We start from the raw sequence: 17,852 nt of genomic DNA on the forward strand, positions 1-17,852 counted from the left end.
AGGAACAGTGGTGAAACATTGGCTTTAAGTGTGACTCATGAAAAGGAGCCCTCTCCTTCCTCCCACAGGCACTTTCTCTCTCCGTCTCCTACATGTTTGAATGCTGTTTTTCCTTTGCTATGCAAATTAGGTGTGCATGGCTCTGACCAGAATGTTGCTTTTGAAGTGTTTCTCAGGTCCACGTACTTTATGCAAATACCACAGTGCAAACATATCTGCAGTTTGAGTAACTTTCTCTCTCTCCACCTTTGATTCTCTCAGTCTCTGTCTTAATATTTCTCTTACAGTCTGTCTCTGTTCACTTTTGGATGAAACTGTTTTCTATGTTACAAAGTTCATTTGTGGTGTTGAAAGTGCCTCATCCCCCTCTTCATCAAAACCACCAACACCATCTATGCCAACACACGTATCTATTCTCTCCATCTCCGTCATCCTGTCTTCAAAAACGCGTCTTCTTTCGCTCTGCCATCATTCTGTCCCACCCATTTTTACCTACCCCCCATCCATAAATACATCCTCAATCCAACCAACCCCCCCCCCCCACTTTCCCTGTGGCACAAAACTGATTGAGGATGACTGGTTCTTTCCTGGCTGCTCCGATCCAGCACTGGCCACTCGGCAGCAGGAGTTGGAGGAGGAGCTGGCTCAATCTCGGGGGCTCGGCCAACACAGGGCCAAGAAGCTGGCAGCTCCAGCCCAGCGAAGCCTGCAGGTAGGTGGACGGGCTGACATTACTGCGGTGGTGCCGTGGTAACACCGGCAAACTTTCAGACATTTGTTAAATTCCTTACATGTGCTGTGATGTTTGCGATGGTGTAGTTCCACCTGAGGGGACAAAGGTCTCCTCCACCACTTAAAGCAAATTCAACATATCTTTCATTGTTTAAGAAAATCTGGAAATGTAACTACCAGCACAAATCATTCAATTCAGATTCAAGGGGCAAATTGAATTAAAACTTCGCCTTAACAAACCTCAAAAATACATCAATGCCAAACGTAGGTAGGTACTTCTTTCTGCCGAAGTGAGCTTCACAGTTAGCACTTCCTGTGCTGTGTATTGCTATGAACAAGCTCCATCAGTGAAGGTTGGGACATTCCTGTTGCAACTGCAACTAATCTCTAACTTAAAGCTGACCATTTTATTTAAGGGAACCGTTCCAAAGACAGGCTGCGAGTAGCCTGATAAGCCTGGTTATTTAATTGAAATAATAATAATTTATGCTCAGTCACTTTTAAGATAAGATCAGATGTTTCTTTATTGACAAACACAATGAAATATAAAAATAAAATATAGAAATTTTATACAATAAAACATGTTTAAAATTGTTGTTATTTTGTTGTTTAACAGTCAGTCAGTGGAGGTAGGAGGTACTGGGTGCTCAGGTGGCTGATGGCACAAATGAGCCTCCTAACCGCTTAGAGGCACGTGGCCGGATGAGTCTGTGGCTGAACGTGCTCCTGATCTGCCTCAGCTCAGCATAGAGGGGATTAGAGAGTTTTGAAGATGTATAGGAAGTTAGAGCTGTGTGATATGACTATGACGTCATATAGCACATGTTCTGTATATTAAATTAATAGTTTATATTAAATGACCACATGGAACAGTAAATCTTTTTTCTACCTAAATAAAAAAAAAAAAAAGCACAAAAATAGTCATTTTGAGTCGCAATAACTGCAGCGAAACTCCACAAGATGCTGGATGGCCAGGTTGCTGACACTGATAAAATCTTACAATAAGACACAATTTCTTTAAACAGCAGAATACAAATAAGTGACTTTGTCTTAAATGAATGCACCAGAAGCTTCTTATTTTTATCATTTTGTATTAAAACCATGAAAAACTATCACTGTCCTGCTTTAAATCATTTCATCTGACTTGCAGGAGGACTTTGAATTTGACGGTCAGGCCCCATTCCAGGACCCGCGGAGCACCTCTGAGAGCACCACCCCGATGGAGGGAGAGAACATGGGAGGTTGGTGGCCCGAGTACAGTACTCCTGACACAGGTGTGAGACCCGCTAGACAGTTTACACCGGCATGCACACGGTCATCTGCACATTCCTTTGGGAAACTTAAGTTGCATTTGGGTTGATATTTTGTTCTGTTCACCATAACACTCCAAACTTGTTTTATTGAGTGTTGGATTGTGGCTGTTGGTTGGTTTTGTCTTTTTTTTTTCATCTAACCTGCCAATATTGTGAATGTAAGACCTGGGTCATCTACACAGGGTTATTGTGTTTTACATTCTGGAGGGATTAGCTTGGTTCTGCTTGCCTTCATTTCTACCTGTGGACTCACCTGCTGGGTCACACTGTAGCAAGCTGAATTTAAGCTAATCTAAAAGTAACTGGGACACCTGATATGATCTCGGAGGGAGGAACACTCATTCATTGGTTTACATTTTCATCAGTTTACAGTATTTTCTTTGGACACGTGCATGCTGGTTGAGCTGGCTAGTGTTTTGTTGGGATCAGTCCACTAAATGCACTGAGTTCTTGTGAGGTCATATAAATGTAGGTGGCAAGATCCCATCTGTGGTAAGTTTTGTTTTTTCATTGTTTGCATGTTCTGCTCCCTTTTCTCCATTTCCTCTCATCCTGTATTGTTGTCTTTTAAGCTACTGCTTGTCGTAAAACCAAAAAATACATCAGCCGTTCAAAATATTTCCAAAAAACAAAAATTATAATTGGGGACTGGAGTTGTTTGTTAAATGGAAAACCGACTGATGTACTTTTTGGTTGTTTGCGGCTAAACCTTGAGCCCTGGAATTGCATTTTACACTCTTGTCTTTTAATGAATGAATCTGCCAGTGAATATCTTTTTAATTAGCCTGTGCTCTTAAGAAATGCACTTTTCTAGCAGACTTTGTGATCATGGCTTCCCACTGATTCACCTTTTGTAAAGGTTTTTTACCTATTTTTTTCCTTGTACCATTACAGTAGGGCTGTCACATTTTTTAAAAAGTCACATCCCACTTAGCTCAATTATAAACTTTGTTGCAGATAACTTCAGATTTGCTGTGGTGGCATGATGTTACTTTGAGGCAGTGCTATTTTTGAAATTCAGCAAACAGCCTTGACTCGAATCCAAAAAGGTTTTTCACATTATTTCTCAGATGATTTGATGTCTTGATTATTAACTGATTGAAATGACTCAACAGTTTCCACTATTTTGTGTTAACAAAGGAAAACAGCAATCACAATTTTTTTTTTCTCCATTTTTGAATAAAAGGTGACAGTCCAGTAAACAGTAAATTCTCAGATATTTATTCCCTTTGGGCCACTGAAAGACTTTTAATCTGAAACATCTGTGCAGGAAGTTTTTCATAAATAGTAAAAAGGCAGAATTAAAGAGGGAATGAAAACAAACAGTATTTCTGTAGATAAAGTCGAGCAGCAGAGTGAGCTAGTATAATGTTACTCTGTTCTAGTCATGAGATTAAATTTAAGAATAACAGTAAGATCCTGATAAAGTGTAATTTTTTCCACCTCCCCTCACTGGCCTTTATTTGAGACTGATTTTTTTTTGTTCATGTCACACCCCTAACACCTATTCTCTTCCCTGATGATCCCAGATGGTTTGCGGTCCGTTGTGGAGGAGTTGGAGCTGGAAAGGAACCAACTGCAGGAGCAGATACTGAGCCTGGAGGAGCGCTGTCAAGATCTGGAGGATCGACTGCAGTTGCAGGCCCGTATAGAGACATTACAGGTAAGCTCGCTGTACCCGACCCCACCCAACAACACACACTGTCTCGTTGCCCCAGGGTTAGATCAAACCAGTATTTGTCTTTTTAAACATTGTCTAACGCTCACTCTGTGAAAATGTAACTTATAGTCATTACTTACCTACTGATGCGTAAATGATGAGTGAATTGCATGATTCCCCTCCCGAGGACTAGGATTTTGTAACGAACCCTTCTAACACAGGTGACGTTTGATGTAGAAGATGAGCAGCCATTTTGGGTCTCTCAGGTGTGTTGGGTCTCTCTTGTATGTGTGCGCTGGAGAGCACCTCTGGCGGTGATGGCTAATGGTGTGGTGTGCTTGTTTAATCTTAGTTTTAAATAACATTTTACGGAGGTGTTCTGTCGCAGACTCACTGGGTGTCATAAATCACATTTCACTGCTTAACTGTCAAAATGGTGAATGTCAAAGTTCATTATAACCACATGAATGGGAAAATAAATATCCAATAATAATATATGGAAATATTGTTCTCAGAGTGTCCGCCGCCATCCACGTCTGTGTGCAGTGAGAATCTCTTTATCCATTGCTTCAAGGATTTAATCTCTGCATATTGATCTTTTCTTTTCTGCCACTACAGAATGAGTCAGAGAAACTACAGAGCCAACTTGCCAGCGTCCGAAGTCAACAGAGCAGAGATGCAGAGAAGCATCAGCTGCTGGTTAGCAGTCTCAATGAACAGCTTAAAGGGTAAGTTATTAATTTAACAATTTTCAAAGATTCAACAATCTGCTACCTCTAATCATATTAAAATAAATCACTATACAAAATCATCATTTATAAAAGCTACACTTTTCTTTCTCATTACAAAGTAATTCTTCATATCCACCTTCAAAATACAAGGCTGTTAGATCTTAGCATTCTTTCTTGAACTTTCATCTCATTACTGCAAATCCTAATCCTGATAAGGTTAATTACATTACCTGTTACGATTGTGTGATTGTGTTTCGTAGGCTGAGTAACACACAGGAGTGCTTGGAAAGCTCTCTCATCGAGAAGGAGAATACGTTGGCCAAGACGTCTGAGAAACTTGAGCTCATCAACAGCCTCCGAGAGTCTTTGAGTGAAAAAGAAATTCTGTACAAAGAAGTGTCTGACAAGCTCCTTCAGACTGAGCACACTGTAAGAGTTAACTTTTAACTTTTTTTTTGTCACAGTTCAATATTCAGCAGTAGTTAATTTTCTTGTTTCTTTTTTCTTCTGCAGCTTGAGACTGTTTCCAAGAAATGCAGTAGCTCAGAGAAACAGTGCTCTAATTTGAAAACTGAAGTTGTCGACCTCACACAGAAGCTGAGTGTGCTGAAGGAGAAGGTGTGATTTTAAGAACCAAATATTTTGTTTCTGAAATGTTTGACTAAATGTCAGCATCCTTTATTTATTGTTTTCTTATCCATTCATTGCACACACAGGTTGGAGTTAATTAGCATTGAGAAGCAATTCTCCTTAAGATAATGCCATAATCCTTGCACTAGTGATAAAAATTCTCCTGCCTCACTCGATGCTTCATCATTGTTCTTTATCTCTTGATTTTCAGACACAAAAGCAGGAAGTCACCATAGAAACTTTACAAACTGAACTCGATCAGACAAACGAAGAGCTGGACAAACTAAACACGGCCTACCTGGAAGAACGAGCCCAACTCATTCATGATCTTCAAAGCTGTGAGCGGGAAATTGATAGTCTGAAAGATACCCTATTGGAAAAGGACAAAGAGATATCAACACTTTCTAGTAACATGGCAGAATATGTGGAACAGGTCACAGTGCTGAAGCAGGAGCTCAAACTCAAAGAAGAGAACCTGGTTCATGTAGAAAATGCGCTGAGTAAGGCAGAGCGGGAGGCCATGATTATCCGAGAGTCACAGAATTCAGACCAGCAAACCCTGGATAGCAAGATCGCAGAGCTAGTCGGGAACCTCAAGGATACTGAGATGGAGTTGGTCAAGGCCAAAGAGGAAAGAGAGTCTAAAGTGGCTGAGGTGGAACTTCTGATAAAGCACACTGAAGAGGACAAGAAAACTATTCAGGACCTTCGAGGGCAAGTCCAGAAACAGATTGTGAACCACCGTAATCATCTGTCTGAATGTGAATCACACATCACCTCCCTAAAGGAACAGCTGACTTTATCCAACCAAAAGCTCCAAGAGACAGAAGGACTTGTTGTCCAGCTCAAGGACAAAAATACAAGCAATGAGCAACTACAGCAACAACTTAATGATAAAGAACAGACATATGAAAAAGAGCTAAAATCATTTAAGGATGAACAGAACAAACTTCTGGAACAGGTGGAAAAATACAATAATGAAATGCAGACGTTGTCCAAACAATTACAGGAGCAAGTACAGAGTGAGGAGCACATCAAAAAGGAGATGACAGAGAAACTAGAAACCATTGCGTCACTGGAAAACCAACTGAAGGCAACTGATAAACAGGCCGAGGACGAGAGGCAGAAATTCGACACTGAATTGAAAGTCCGGGATTCAGAAAATGAGAAGTTGAGCAATGAACTTCAAAGCAAATCTGAAAACATCTCCAAACTCAAGGGCCTATTAAAAGGAATGAAGACTGAGAAAAAGCATCTGCAAGAAAAACTTGAAGGACTGACTAAGGAGCTTGAGCTTCAGACGCAGAATTTAAATCAACTTAGTGAAAAGGTTGCTTCTGCTCTTGAACTTAACAGCAGTCTTGAGAGTCAAGTACATCACCTTACAGAAGAGAAAGAGAGACTTGAACTAGAACTTACTGAAAGTGTAAAAACTATTTCAGAAGTTACAGCTGAAAAGGAATCATTGCAAGCCAACGTATCGATGTTTGAAACGCAGCATTTGCAAAACAACACAATAATTGAAGGGCTACAAAAAGATAAAGAGGAACTGACTGTTCGTACTAATGAGTTAAATAGAGTTCTTGAGCAAAGCACACACTCAAACTCAGAGATTCTGCTGGAAAAAACAAATGAATGTAGTAAACTCAACCAGATACTCAGGGAAAGGGAGGAGAATGCGACACAACTGCAAGAACAAGTGCAAACCTTGACTTCTAAGGCAGACCAGCTCCAGCATGACGTGGCAGAAAAAGAGCAGACTGTAAATGATCTTCGAGGACAACTAGAGGCCCAACAAAACCAGCAAACGCAACTTCAGGAAACAATATCTCTGCTTCGAGAACAGGAATGCAGTCTGAAGTCTGGCTTAATGGAGAAGGATACAGTGTTGAAAGAAAATCACAGTTTGCAGAATGAAGTCACACAGCAGAAAAATGTTGTATCTGAGCTACAAGCAGAAACTGCATCACTTAATGAAGAACGCTCACAACTTCGCCAGCAAATTAAAGAGAGAGAAGAAAAGTTGAAAAATTTGAAACAGCAGTGTCAAAAACACAAAGACAAACTGAATGATACCAACAAGACTGTTAAGTCTCTGAGTGACCAAATAAGTGTCATGGAAGAAAATTCCAGAAAGCTTGAGTCTGAAGCAGGGGTGAGGCAAACAGAGTTGGCTAACCTAAACAGCCACATCCAGGCAGTGACTGAAGAAAACCACCAACTTCGTGCGGCCTGTGAAACCAGAGAACAGCAGCTTGCTCAGCAAACACAGGTTCTGTCTGATCTCGATGGACAGCTTAAAGTAACTCTTGAACAGAACTCCAGTTTTAATGTGAAGATTAGCAGCCTAACAGAAAATAATCAGAAACTACAAGAGGAGTTAGCACAGAACATCAAATCAGTTTCTGAACTAACCACTGAAAGGAGTTCACTCCACGAACAAAACTCTCGGCTTGAAATTCAAATCTCAGAGAATCAGAAAATAATTGACGGCCTGTTGAAAGAAAAGGAGATGCTTACTATTGCAGCAGATGAATTAAAAAGAATCCTCAAGGAAAGTGAACTGTCAAACTCTGCCGGTTTGCTTGAGAAAACAAGTGAATGTGCCAATCTATCAAAAACATTAACAGAGAGAGAAGAACAACTTCAAAGTCTACGAGAGCAAGTTGATGGCTTACAAAAGCAAGTTGGTCAACTCAGCAAGTCCTTGAATGAGAACAAGCAAACAGTGTCAGAACAGAGTTCACAGTTGGAAGCTCAGCAGAACCAGCTGCTGCAACTTCAGGATACAGTATCCATGCTTCAGGAACAAGGATCTGTCCTCAAGTCAGGGCTAATGGAGAAAGACACGATGTTTCAGCAGAAAGCAGAAGAATGTAGCATGTATCAGAATGAAGTCATGCAACAGAAAACCCTCCTGTCACAGATGCAGGGTGAGGTAGAGTCACTCAGGCAAGAGTGCTTGGAGGCGAAACAGCAGATAGAGCAAAAGGAACAGACATTAAAAGAAGTAACAAATGAACTTCAAAACCACAAAGATGAGCTGAATAAACGAAACGAATCAGTGATTTCACTCAGCAGTCAGCTTGGTGCGATGAATGAGAATGCCGCAGAGATGGAGGTTGAAATTACCAACCTAAAGACGGCTGTGCAAAAACTCACGGCAGAAAACTCTCAGCTGACACAGAAGGAGGACCAGAGGAAAGCAGAGATAATTGATTTTAAAGACAACAATCAAGCACTCAATGAGCAGAATACAAAATTAAAATCGGAGTTTCAAAAAACGATCACAGAGCTGTCCAAAGCACACGAAGAAGTCACATTTCTCAAAACAGCATGCTTAGAGAAGGATAGCCTCCATTTGATTGTGCAAAGAAAAGATGAATGCCTGCAACAGCATGAGACTTTGATCGAGCAGCTCAACAGTAGGATTGCTGCACAGGAAGAGCAGCTGAAACAGAAATCAGATGACAATGTCAGTTTAAGTGCCAAAGTTTCAGATCTTGAAGATTCTGTCTGTAAACTCCGAGGTCAAGTTGACAGTCTTACTTCAGAGTCATCTGTACTGAAAAGTACTTTGGTGAAAAAAGAACAGTCAAGTCTTGAATATCAAAGTCAATCTTCCACTGCTGTTGAACACCTCAATTCAAATCTACAAGCCAAAGAGGCAGAGTGTGAGAGTTTGAAAGAGCAGATTTCACACCTTGAAGAATCAGTTATAAAAGTCAACAACACCCTCCAAGTACAGATATCTGAAGTGGAAAATCTGAGAAAGGCCTTGGATGAAAAAGATGCAGCTCTTTTGGACCAATCAAAGTCTCTTCAGGATATTCAAAGAAGAGCAGATGAGGCTTTCCTCTTCAAAACTCAGTTCATGGAAAGCACAGAGTTGGTGTCACAGCTTCAGAGTCAAATTCAGTTACTGTCCAGTGAGTCTGAAAACCTCAAAAGGTCAGCAGAAGAAACACGAAGTGCCTTTAATAATCTACAGGAGAAATATGCAACTAACTTAGAGGAGTTGCAAGATATAAGAAAGCAACTGTCCCAAAGGACTGATGAGGTGTCAAACCTTCAGAGGTTATTGGATGATACCAATAATGAACATCAGACAGCAAAGACCACTATAGAAACACTGAGAAATGAGTTATCAGCGATCCATGGCAAACTTGAGAAAACAGAAGACTTAAACTCCAGTCTTTCAAAGGAAAAAGAGGAAGCTTATGCTTCTCATCAAGCAAGCGTGTCGCTGCTGACTGTTGAAATAGAAAGACTCAAATCACAACATCTTCAAGTTGTGGCACAGATGAATGCACTGACAGAAAACCTTGAGCAGAGAGAAATGGCTCTCCATGCAATTAACAGTCAGTTCACGTCGCAGGCCAAACACGCATCTCAGCTGGTTTCGGAAATGCAGAAACTAGAAGAGCAGAATAAGAGGCTAAATGAGGAGATTAGTTTGTCAAAGGAAGAGCACCTGAAGCTTATTACTGCAGTCAGTAATGAAAACACACATTTGCAAGAGGAAGTTAGAAAAGTTTTTGCAGAGAAGGAAGAGCTGGAAAGGAGACATCATCAAATATGGGCATCGCAGGGGGAGCTGCAGATTCAAATGAAGCAGCAGTCCAGCAGCATGAACGAAACAGTGGAGAAAATGATGTCCGAGAAGGAGAGCCTTCAAGCAAAGGTTAGTGCCAAAGATGAAGAACTTTCTCGATTAAAAGAAAACATTCAAAAGATAGAGCAAATTCTGCAGGACTCTGAGAAGGAGTGGCTGTTAGTTCTGGATAGAGAAAAACAGGATAAAAATCTACTTGCAGAACAATTGAAAAGTGTTGAAAATGAAATGAAATCTAAAGATGTTAAAGTTAATGCTTTGAAGCAAGATTTGGACAGTCTGCAGGAGAAACTAGCTAAGGCTTCCTCTGCAATTAAACAGGGTTCTGATCAGCTGAGTGCAAAAGAGTTGGAGGCGTCAGCATCCAGGATTCAACTTGAGAAGGTTTTAGCATCTGTCCAGGAAAAGGATTGTGAAAACAATAATTTGCAGAGGGCTCTAAAAGCTGCAGAATACGAGTTACAAAATCTTATACTTAGAAATGATTCTGATAAAGATTCCTCTGTCTTGCCACCAACCGCATCTGAGAGATCAGCTGCCTTAAATAAAGAAAAGGCCTCTATACAGGACATGATAAAACGATTACAAGAAAGTCATCAGTCAGAGGTTGACGCTTTGAAAAATGAGCTGGATAAAACCGTCACACAGTTGCAAAGAACACAGAACACACTTAATGAAGGAGAGAGGAGTAATGATGAGAAGGGTCATCAAGTTGCTCTTTTGCAAGAGATGGTAGAGCATCTACAGATTCAGCTAAATGCTGAAATAGAGAAAGTAAAAGAAGCTACTGTCAGACACTCTTCTTTACACAGTGAATCAGAAGCAAAAGATGAACAACTCAACTGTATGAGCATTCAGATAAGTCAGCAGAAGGAATTACTTGCTGGGCTTAGTCAGCAGCTGAGGGATAAAGATGCATCCATCGCCCAAGTCATAGAATCTGCCTCAAATGAAAGAATGAAACTTAGTGAGGAAAAAACATCTCTAATAGCACAGTTAGAAAGCATGGAGCAAGAACACAAAACCTCCATGAAGAAGTTTGAAGAGATTTCTCAGCAGTTAGAGGGACATATTTCACGCTCTCAAAGTGAAATTGAAACCAACAATTTAGAGAAGCTTGAGCTGATTAAAGAAAAGGATGCCATAAAGAGTGAACTAGCAAAGGTATCCAAAGAAAAAGATGCAGTAAAGAAGAAGCTTCAAGCTTCTCTAATTGTAAGAAAGGATCTGTTGAAAAAAATAGAGCAATATGAAAACCAAAAGGAAGAGATTGTGAACAGTAAAGCAGAGGTTTCGCTTTTACAGGATCAGTTACAGGAAGTAACAAATCAAGCTCAAGCTGCTGTAAAAATGTATGAAGAGAACGTTTCTCTTCTTGAAAAGAAAATTATTGAGAAAGAAGGAGAGATTATTGAACAGAAAACTGAAAGTGAAAGACTTGAACAACAATTACAGTCAGAAAAACAAATTTTGCAAGCCACATTAAATGAGAAAGAAGTGTGTTTGTCAGAATCTTTGCAAACACTGAGTGAGAAAAGCTACTTTATTGAGCAGCTGCAGTCTAGTGCTGCTGGGAAAGAAGAAGCATTTGAGCAGGACAAAAACAACTGGATGCAGAAATTAGATGAGCTTCAAAGTGAAATCAAGACATATAAAGATGAGTTAAAAGATAAATCTTCCTCCACTGCTACTGCTGTCGACTTAGAAAATGAGCTTGCGCAGATGAAGCTTGAAAAGGCGATGCTGCAGAAAAAGGCCCAGGCTGCCTTGCTGGCACGCAAAGAGACAATGAAGAAAGCTCAAGAAAATGAAAAGAAATTAACTCAAGAACTAGCTGAACTAAAAGACGACTACAAGGCTCTCCTGGAACAACGCTGTCAGCAGACGAATGAGCTGAACGCTGTCCAGTTAAACTTTGATGAGAAGGTCAGGGAACTGGAAGACCTCCGTAAAACCTCTTTGTCTGATCAAGATGAACTGGACACTTTAAGGCAGCTTGTTGAGGAGAGGGATACAACTCTACAAGATCTGAAGATGTCTCTGGCTGAGAAAGAGAGTCAGTGCCATTCTCTATCAACCTTGCAAACAGAGCTAGAAAATGTTAAATCCAAATTTGAGAGCATGTCTCTTGTGATGGCAAGTAAAGACGAGGCTCTTGTTGTCATGGAGCAAAGAGCAGAAGCTTTGAAATCAAAACTTAAAATGGTGGAGAGTGACTTAGAGAAAGCTTGTGCAGAAGTAAAAGAGAAAACAGAAGAAGTTGAGAAATATCAGGAAACTATTAAAGTTGCTGAGCTAAAGACCGAACAGGAGAAGCAAGCATTATTTAGTGAAAACATTGCTTTGGAGACTCGGCTAAGCATCTCTGATAGTGCACTGGAACAATTGAAAGCAAATGAAGAAAAATATCAACTCTTGATGGAAGAAAACAAGACTCTTTTGGAGCAAAGTAATCTAATGAAAGTGGAACTTGAGACAGCAGTTGCTTTAGTTTCACAGAAATCCTTGGAGGTTTTAAACATCCAAAATACATTAGCAGAAATGCAACAGCAGCTCACTGAGGAGCTTGAAAAAGCACAACTGCATTGTACTGAAAATCAAAGGAATTTGGATTTATTAAAGCAAGAAAAAGAAAATGCTTACAGATTAATTGATGAACTCAAGGATGAGTTAACTGCACTGAATGGGCAACTGAAGGAGTCAGAGAAAGTAAAGATGGCTGAAATGTACGTCAAACAAGATGTTAACAAAGAAGAGGTCGGTTTGTCTCGCAAATGTGCTGAAAACTTTGAAGTGAAACTAAAGGAGAAAGCTGATGCTTTGCTAGTTTCTCAGGCTCAACTTTCAGAAAAAGAAGAACTAATTGCTGCACTTGAGCTGCAATTACAGCAGCAAATTAAAACACATGAAATTGCCATTGAAAGGATGAGAACCGAGACTGGTGAGTTTCAGAAATCTCAAGAAGATAGCACAAAAATGAATGATCAGGACAACCAAAGCAAAGTTGCTATTCTAACCAGGAAACTTCAAGCAGCTTTAGTTTCAAGGAAAGAATTATTGAAGGAAAATGCAACGCTCAAGGAGGAAGTAGAAAAGCTGTCAGCCAAACATGAAGCTAAAGAAGCCGAGGGCTTTGCTCTGGAGTCATCAGTGCTAAAGTTGAAACAACAAAATACAGACCTGGAAAACTCTGTGTCATCTCTGAAAAAGGAAAAGGACAAGCTCAGCACCCAAGTTGATGGCATCCTCAATGATAATCGCAGCCTATCAGCAGCCTGTGACAGCTTGAAACTAACCATTGAAAACATCACCCAGCAGAAACAAGCTTTTTCATGCCAGCTTGAATCTCTTAAGGACTCCCAAACAGACGAGCTGTCCAAGTGGAAGTCGAAACACGCTGAGCTGAAACAAGAGTATGAGTCTCTTTTACAAGCTTATGAAAATGTTAGCAGTGAAATGGATAAGATGAGACAGCTTTTGGAGGGGGCCAAAAGAGAGCGGCAGGAAGCCATCAGAAAAATCCACAAACAAGAGACAGAGATGGAGAATTTAGAGAAGCAAGCTAGAGAAATGGAGGAAGAAAATGGAAGAATTAAAGAGAGGATGCACAAATTTTCCAAAGAGAAACGGCAGAAGATTGAAGAGCTGGAGGAACAGAATCAGAAAGCTAGAAAAGAGCTGACTGAGCTTGAAGAAAATCACAAAATGGCGACATGCAAGCTGACTGATAGAAATCAACAGTTGGAGGCTGAGATTTGCAAACTTAAAGAGTCATCAGAGGATCTCAGAGAGAAACTTACTGAATTACAGGCTGAAAACAACCAACTGGCAGAGAAGCTGGAAGAATCTAGCTGTTCATTGGAAAAGAAGCACTTGGAATCAAATACATACACAAACAACATGCAACTTAAACTTGATGAAGCACTCAGTTTGAACAATTCACTGACTGCCCAGATTGAGGCCCAGAAAACAGAACTCAGTGCTCAATTGGAAATCAACAACTTGTTACAAAAGGAGAAGCAAAATCTGTCTGAAAGAATTGAAAAGATACAAAATGATCATGAATTGCAGTTGGGAGAGAAAGACGATGTCAATAAAGAACTCAAAGACATTATTAACAGACACAGCCAAGAGACTATTAGCTTAAATGAGAAGGTGAGAATCTTGGAGGATGATAAGTCTCTTCTGCAGGAGGAGCTTGAAAATGTTCAGGAGATTTCAGACAAGGTGAAAAATGAAAATGAATATTTGGAAACTGTGATCCTCAAAAATTCTGAAAGGATTGATGAACTGACTGAGTCTGTCACTGTTTTGCAAGCCCAAAACATGCAGCTGTCCTCTCAATTGGTGGCTAGTAAAGAGATGAGTGATCAAGTTCGTCAAGAAAAAGAGGAGGAGCAGCTCAGATTAGTCCGAGAGTTTGAGGAGAAACTGAAGACAGTTCAGAGAGGCAACGAGGGCACCAAGAATGTGAAGAAAGAGCTGCAAGAGCTCCTCAAGGAAAAGCACCAGGAGATAAATCAGTTGCAGCAAAACTGCATTAAATACCAGGAGCTGATTTTAGATTTAGAGAGTTCTTTGAAGATCTCACAGTCAGCTTTTGAAAACTTCGAGAAAGAACTGAAGAAAAGCTCAGAGAAAATATTAGTTTTAGAGGAGAGAAATAAACAAGTTGAAGCTGAGCTAATTACGCACAAGAATCTCCTCCAGCAGGCCACAGAAAAGATTTTGAGTGTCGAGTCTGAAAGAGACCAGCTGGCCCTGGAAATATCACAGAAAAGTAAAAAGTCTGAAGATCAGGGCACGGAGAAAACCAAATCACTACAAAATATAGATGAGAAACAATTCAATTCTTACATGGAGAATCAATATGTGTTACAGCAACAGATAGAGGACCTCAAGGAGTTAAAAGATAAAGAAAGTCAAAAAGTGAATGAACTGAGGCAGCAACTGGACTCTCAAGATCTACAGATGAATACTCTGAAAAGAGCAGCTGAGACTAATGAAGCCAAGCTGTCTGCTTTATCTGCCACCGCTCAAGGTGCAGAGGCTGCCAAACTTTGGAACGGTTTATACCAAAAGACGTTAAACGAGAAGGATAACCAGCTCCTTGAACAGGGTTTTGTGATCAAACGATTCCTTGAAGACATGAGAGTGAAAGACAAAGAGGTGAATGAGCTACGAGTGACCAAGTCAAGATTGGAGAGGACGCTCAATGAGTACTCTGTTGCTGCCGCTGCTCAGCAGAGACAGCTGTTTGTCATGAGCGCAAGCAACGCTGAACTGACTGAGACCGTGGAGCTGATGTCTGTGCAGGTAAAGGAACTCAGTGCTCACCTTGAAAGAATAGAACAAGATAAAAACACACTGAACCGACAGCTTGCTGACAAAGAAGATGCGATTTCCCAAATGCAGCTAAATCTCCAGCAAATGGAGAAGATGAATGCAGACTCTGATGCTCAGCTGCTGCTTTTACAGTCTCAAAATGACAAACTTCAGGCTGACTTTGAGAAGCAGGAAGGAATTTCTCTGCAACTGAAAACACTCCTCCAGAGCAAAGATGCTGAGATCTCATCCTTGCTGTCCTGTAGAGACGGACAGATGTCAGGATATCTAGAACAACTCCAGGCTAATTATCGCTCCCAGGTATCAGTGTACGAGGACAGGTTAACATCGTCGCGTTACCAAAGAGAAAAAGCTGACAAAGAGCTAAGAGGGCTTGAAGCCAAGGTCAAAAGTCTGCAAATCAAAATCAACAGGTCTACCCAGGAAAAGGAGCAGATGGCTGCTAAGATGGAGTCGTTCAAGAATTCGATGGTGTCTTTACAGAGTGAACGGGAGCGACTGATGTCAGAATACAGAATACTTGAAGCAAAGAGTCAGTTAGGGTTAACGGGTAAAGAGGGCTCTCCTGACGGGGAAGGTGGTGCCACCAAAGGCCTTAAACATGAAATAAGAAAGCTGTTACATCAAATGGATGATCTCAATTCAGAAAACGCTATGCTCAGGGCACAACTGGTTCGGTACAGAGAGGATCTGAATCAGGTTTTATTCCTGAAGGACAACCAGTTGAAGGTGCTTCTGAAGAAGCAGCAGGATGTGATCAAAAACCTTGAAAACCAAAAGGCTGCAGCTGAAAAGCAACACAGAGAGTCTCGGTTGGAACTCCGAAAGGAAGAAGAGGCAAGCATTACTTTAAAAGCAGAGATCTCTAAACTTACAGCTCAGGTGTCCTCACAGGAAGCTAATATATTAACTCTAAAAAAGGAGAGAGCCACGACAAATGAAGGCAAAGTGATTGTCGATTTGCAGGAAGCTGTGGCGGCCAAAGCAGCTGAGTGTAATGACCTCCAGCAAAAACTTCTTTCTCAGAAAGTCCTTATTGATGAGCTCAAGGGAAAGATGCAGCTGGTGGAAAACGAAACAGACAAAAAGCTGGCTGAAGCTGAGGACAAATACAACGGTGAGCTGGACGCCTTCGAGCGCGAGGTGGAGCTGATGAGAAACGAGCGGGAGACAGCTGATCAAAGGGTGGCAGAGCTCGCAAAAGACCAACTCGAAATGGAGCAACAGTTATCAGAGGCCAAAACGCAAAGCAAAGAAATGAGGGCTCAAAATGAGTCCCTGTGCAAAGCCATGGCTGCTTTGCAGAATGACAGAGACCAACTCATTGAAGATTTCAAGACCCTGAGAAACAGATATGATGAAGAACTCAGAGAGACTCAGGCAGCCTTGAACAAGGTGGAGCGCAGTCTGCAGGATGCCACCTCTGACCTGGCGATGTTTTCCAAAGAGAGGGACGTCCTTGTTCATAAATTAAAGGCTTTAGAGAGCAAAGACGCACACACAGAGCTGAACAAGTTGTTGGATGAGCTGTCGAAGGCTTTGTCAGAGAAGGAGAGGGAACTGAAGCAGGTCGTCCTGGAAAATGGCACATACAGCAGGCAGCTGGCAGCGTTCTCCAGATCCATGGCCAGCCTCCAAAATGATCGCGACAGATTGATGGATGAGTTGAGTGGGGCCAAAAGAGTGGTTGAGTCCAGGCAAGGCTCAACTCCCCTAGAGACTGTCACCTCCATGAGTCTGGAAAAGTCAAAAGGAAGTGGCGTCCACGCCCTCCCGAATGAGAAGGATGGAGCGGTAAGTCAAGTCATCAGCTGTGATTTGAGTTTGGCTGTTGCTTGCGCTTCATCTCTCTGCTGTATTTCATCTTGTGGAAAGCATGCAGGGTCAAGTTAGTTTGGTTTTAATACGTACCATTGCTTTCAGTTGCATGGTATTTGTTTTGTTGGGATGCACATGTTCTGGTGTCTGTGACATTCTCTGTTTGATAGCTTTTTTAAGATAAATTGTAACTGACGACTTTCTTCTATTTTTTCCCCCGCTATTTCAGGAGACGAATCAGAAGATGCAAACTGACGGAGTGCCACCTGAAGGAGAAATCAGCAGCTACCAGAAAGAACCAGCAGATCTGAGGTAGGCGCTGGACAATATCAATATATTTCACAATTACCCTGGCCGAAATAATTGTTATAATTCTAATCTCAGTAATAATCAAAATATGCTTAAAACTGTTAAAATGTCACTAAAACGTACTGGAATCACTTTATCTTACAATCTGTTGGGGATACAGTGGACAAACTGAGCCTTCAGCCAAGGTGACAGGGTTAGGATTTCAGAATGACTGAAAAGATGAAGGCAGTTTATAAAAGTACTTGGCAGGTGATTGGATCGATATCGATATTATATTGGCCGCCGATATAATATCGGCCGATATGGTCATTTTTTTACACATCGGTATCGTTCCGATGTCAAAATAGGGCCGATGTGAACAGGCCGATAATCATTCCTGTGTATTTGACGTGTGTGTAGGCTTAGATGTGAGTGTGGGGGCGGGGATGTTTGTTTTTGCACAAGCGCATAAATTTACACGCTATGTGAGAAGCAGGTCTGGGCGGAAACAAGTCAAAAGTCAGTTTGGACTTGCTTTGTGAGGGAGCAGCGAGTCGTCCGCTGTCCAGTCCTTCTAAAGTGTCTGCAGAGGATCGCTCGCTATGCTGTATGCATTGATTGTGAGGCAGTAGTTGAGGAGAGTTCGTGTCAATCCGTTCAATACAACCAATTTGATCACCCGTCGCACCCGTGGGGTGAGAGGGTTCAACACCACCACT

The 17,852-nt window shown here is 41.2% G+C and overlaps 1 protein-coding gene across 1 annotated transcript in view; it reads left to right on the top strand.

The window, feature by feature from the left end:
- The window catches only part of LOC118320723 (golgin subfamily B member 1-like), a gene marked incomplete in the record, with an annotated part of 32,720 nt that overhangs the window by 12,594 nt on the left and 2,274 nt on the right, over positions 1–17,852 (top strand). Inside the window, 9 exon segments of the mRNA XM_035651780.1 lie at positions 561–712; positions 1,883–2,006; positions 3,575–3,708; positions 3,927–3,971; positions 4,324–4,433; positions 4,697–4,865; positions 4,950–5,054; positions 5,278–16,821; positions 17,075–17,157. Coding sequence (XP_035507673.1) covers positions 561–712; positions 1,883–2,006; positions 3,575–3,708; positions 3,927–3,971; positions 4,324–4,433; positions 4,697–4,865; positions 4,950–5,054; positions 5,278–16,821; positions 17,075–17,157 — 12,466 coding nt within the window.

Source organism: Morone saxatilis, unplaced genomic scaffold (genome assembly GCF_004916995.1).
Source record: "Morone saxatilis isolate NCDOM2014 unplaced genomic scaffold, NCSU_SB_2.0 Contig11, whole genome shotgun sequence".
Lineage (NCBI taxonomy): Eukaryota > Metazoa > Chordata > Actinopteri > Moronidae > Morone > Morone saxatilis.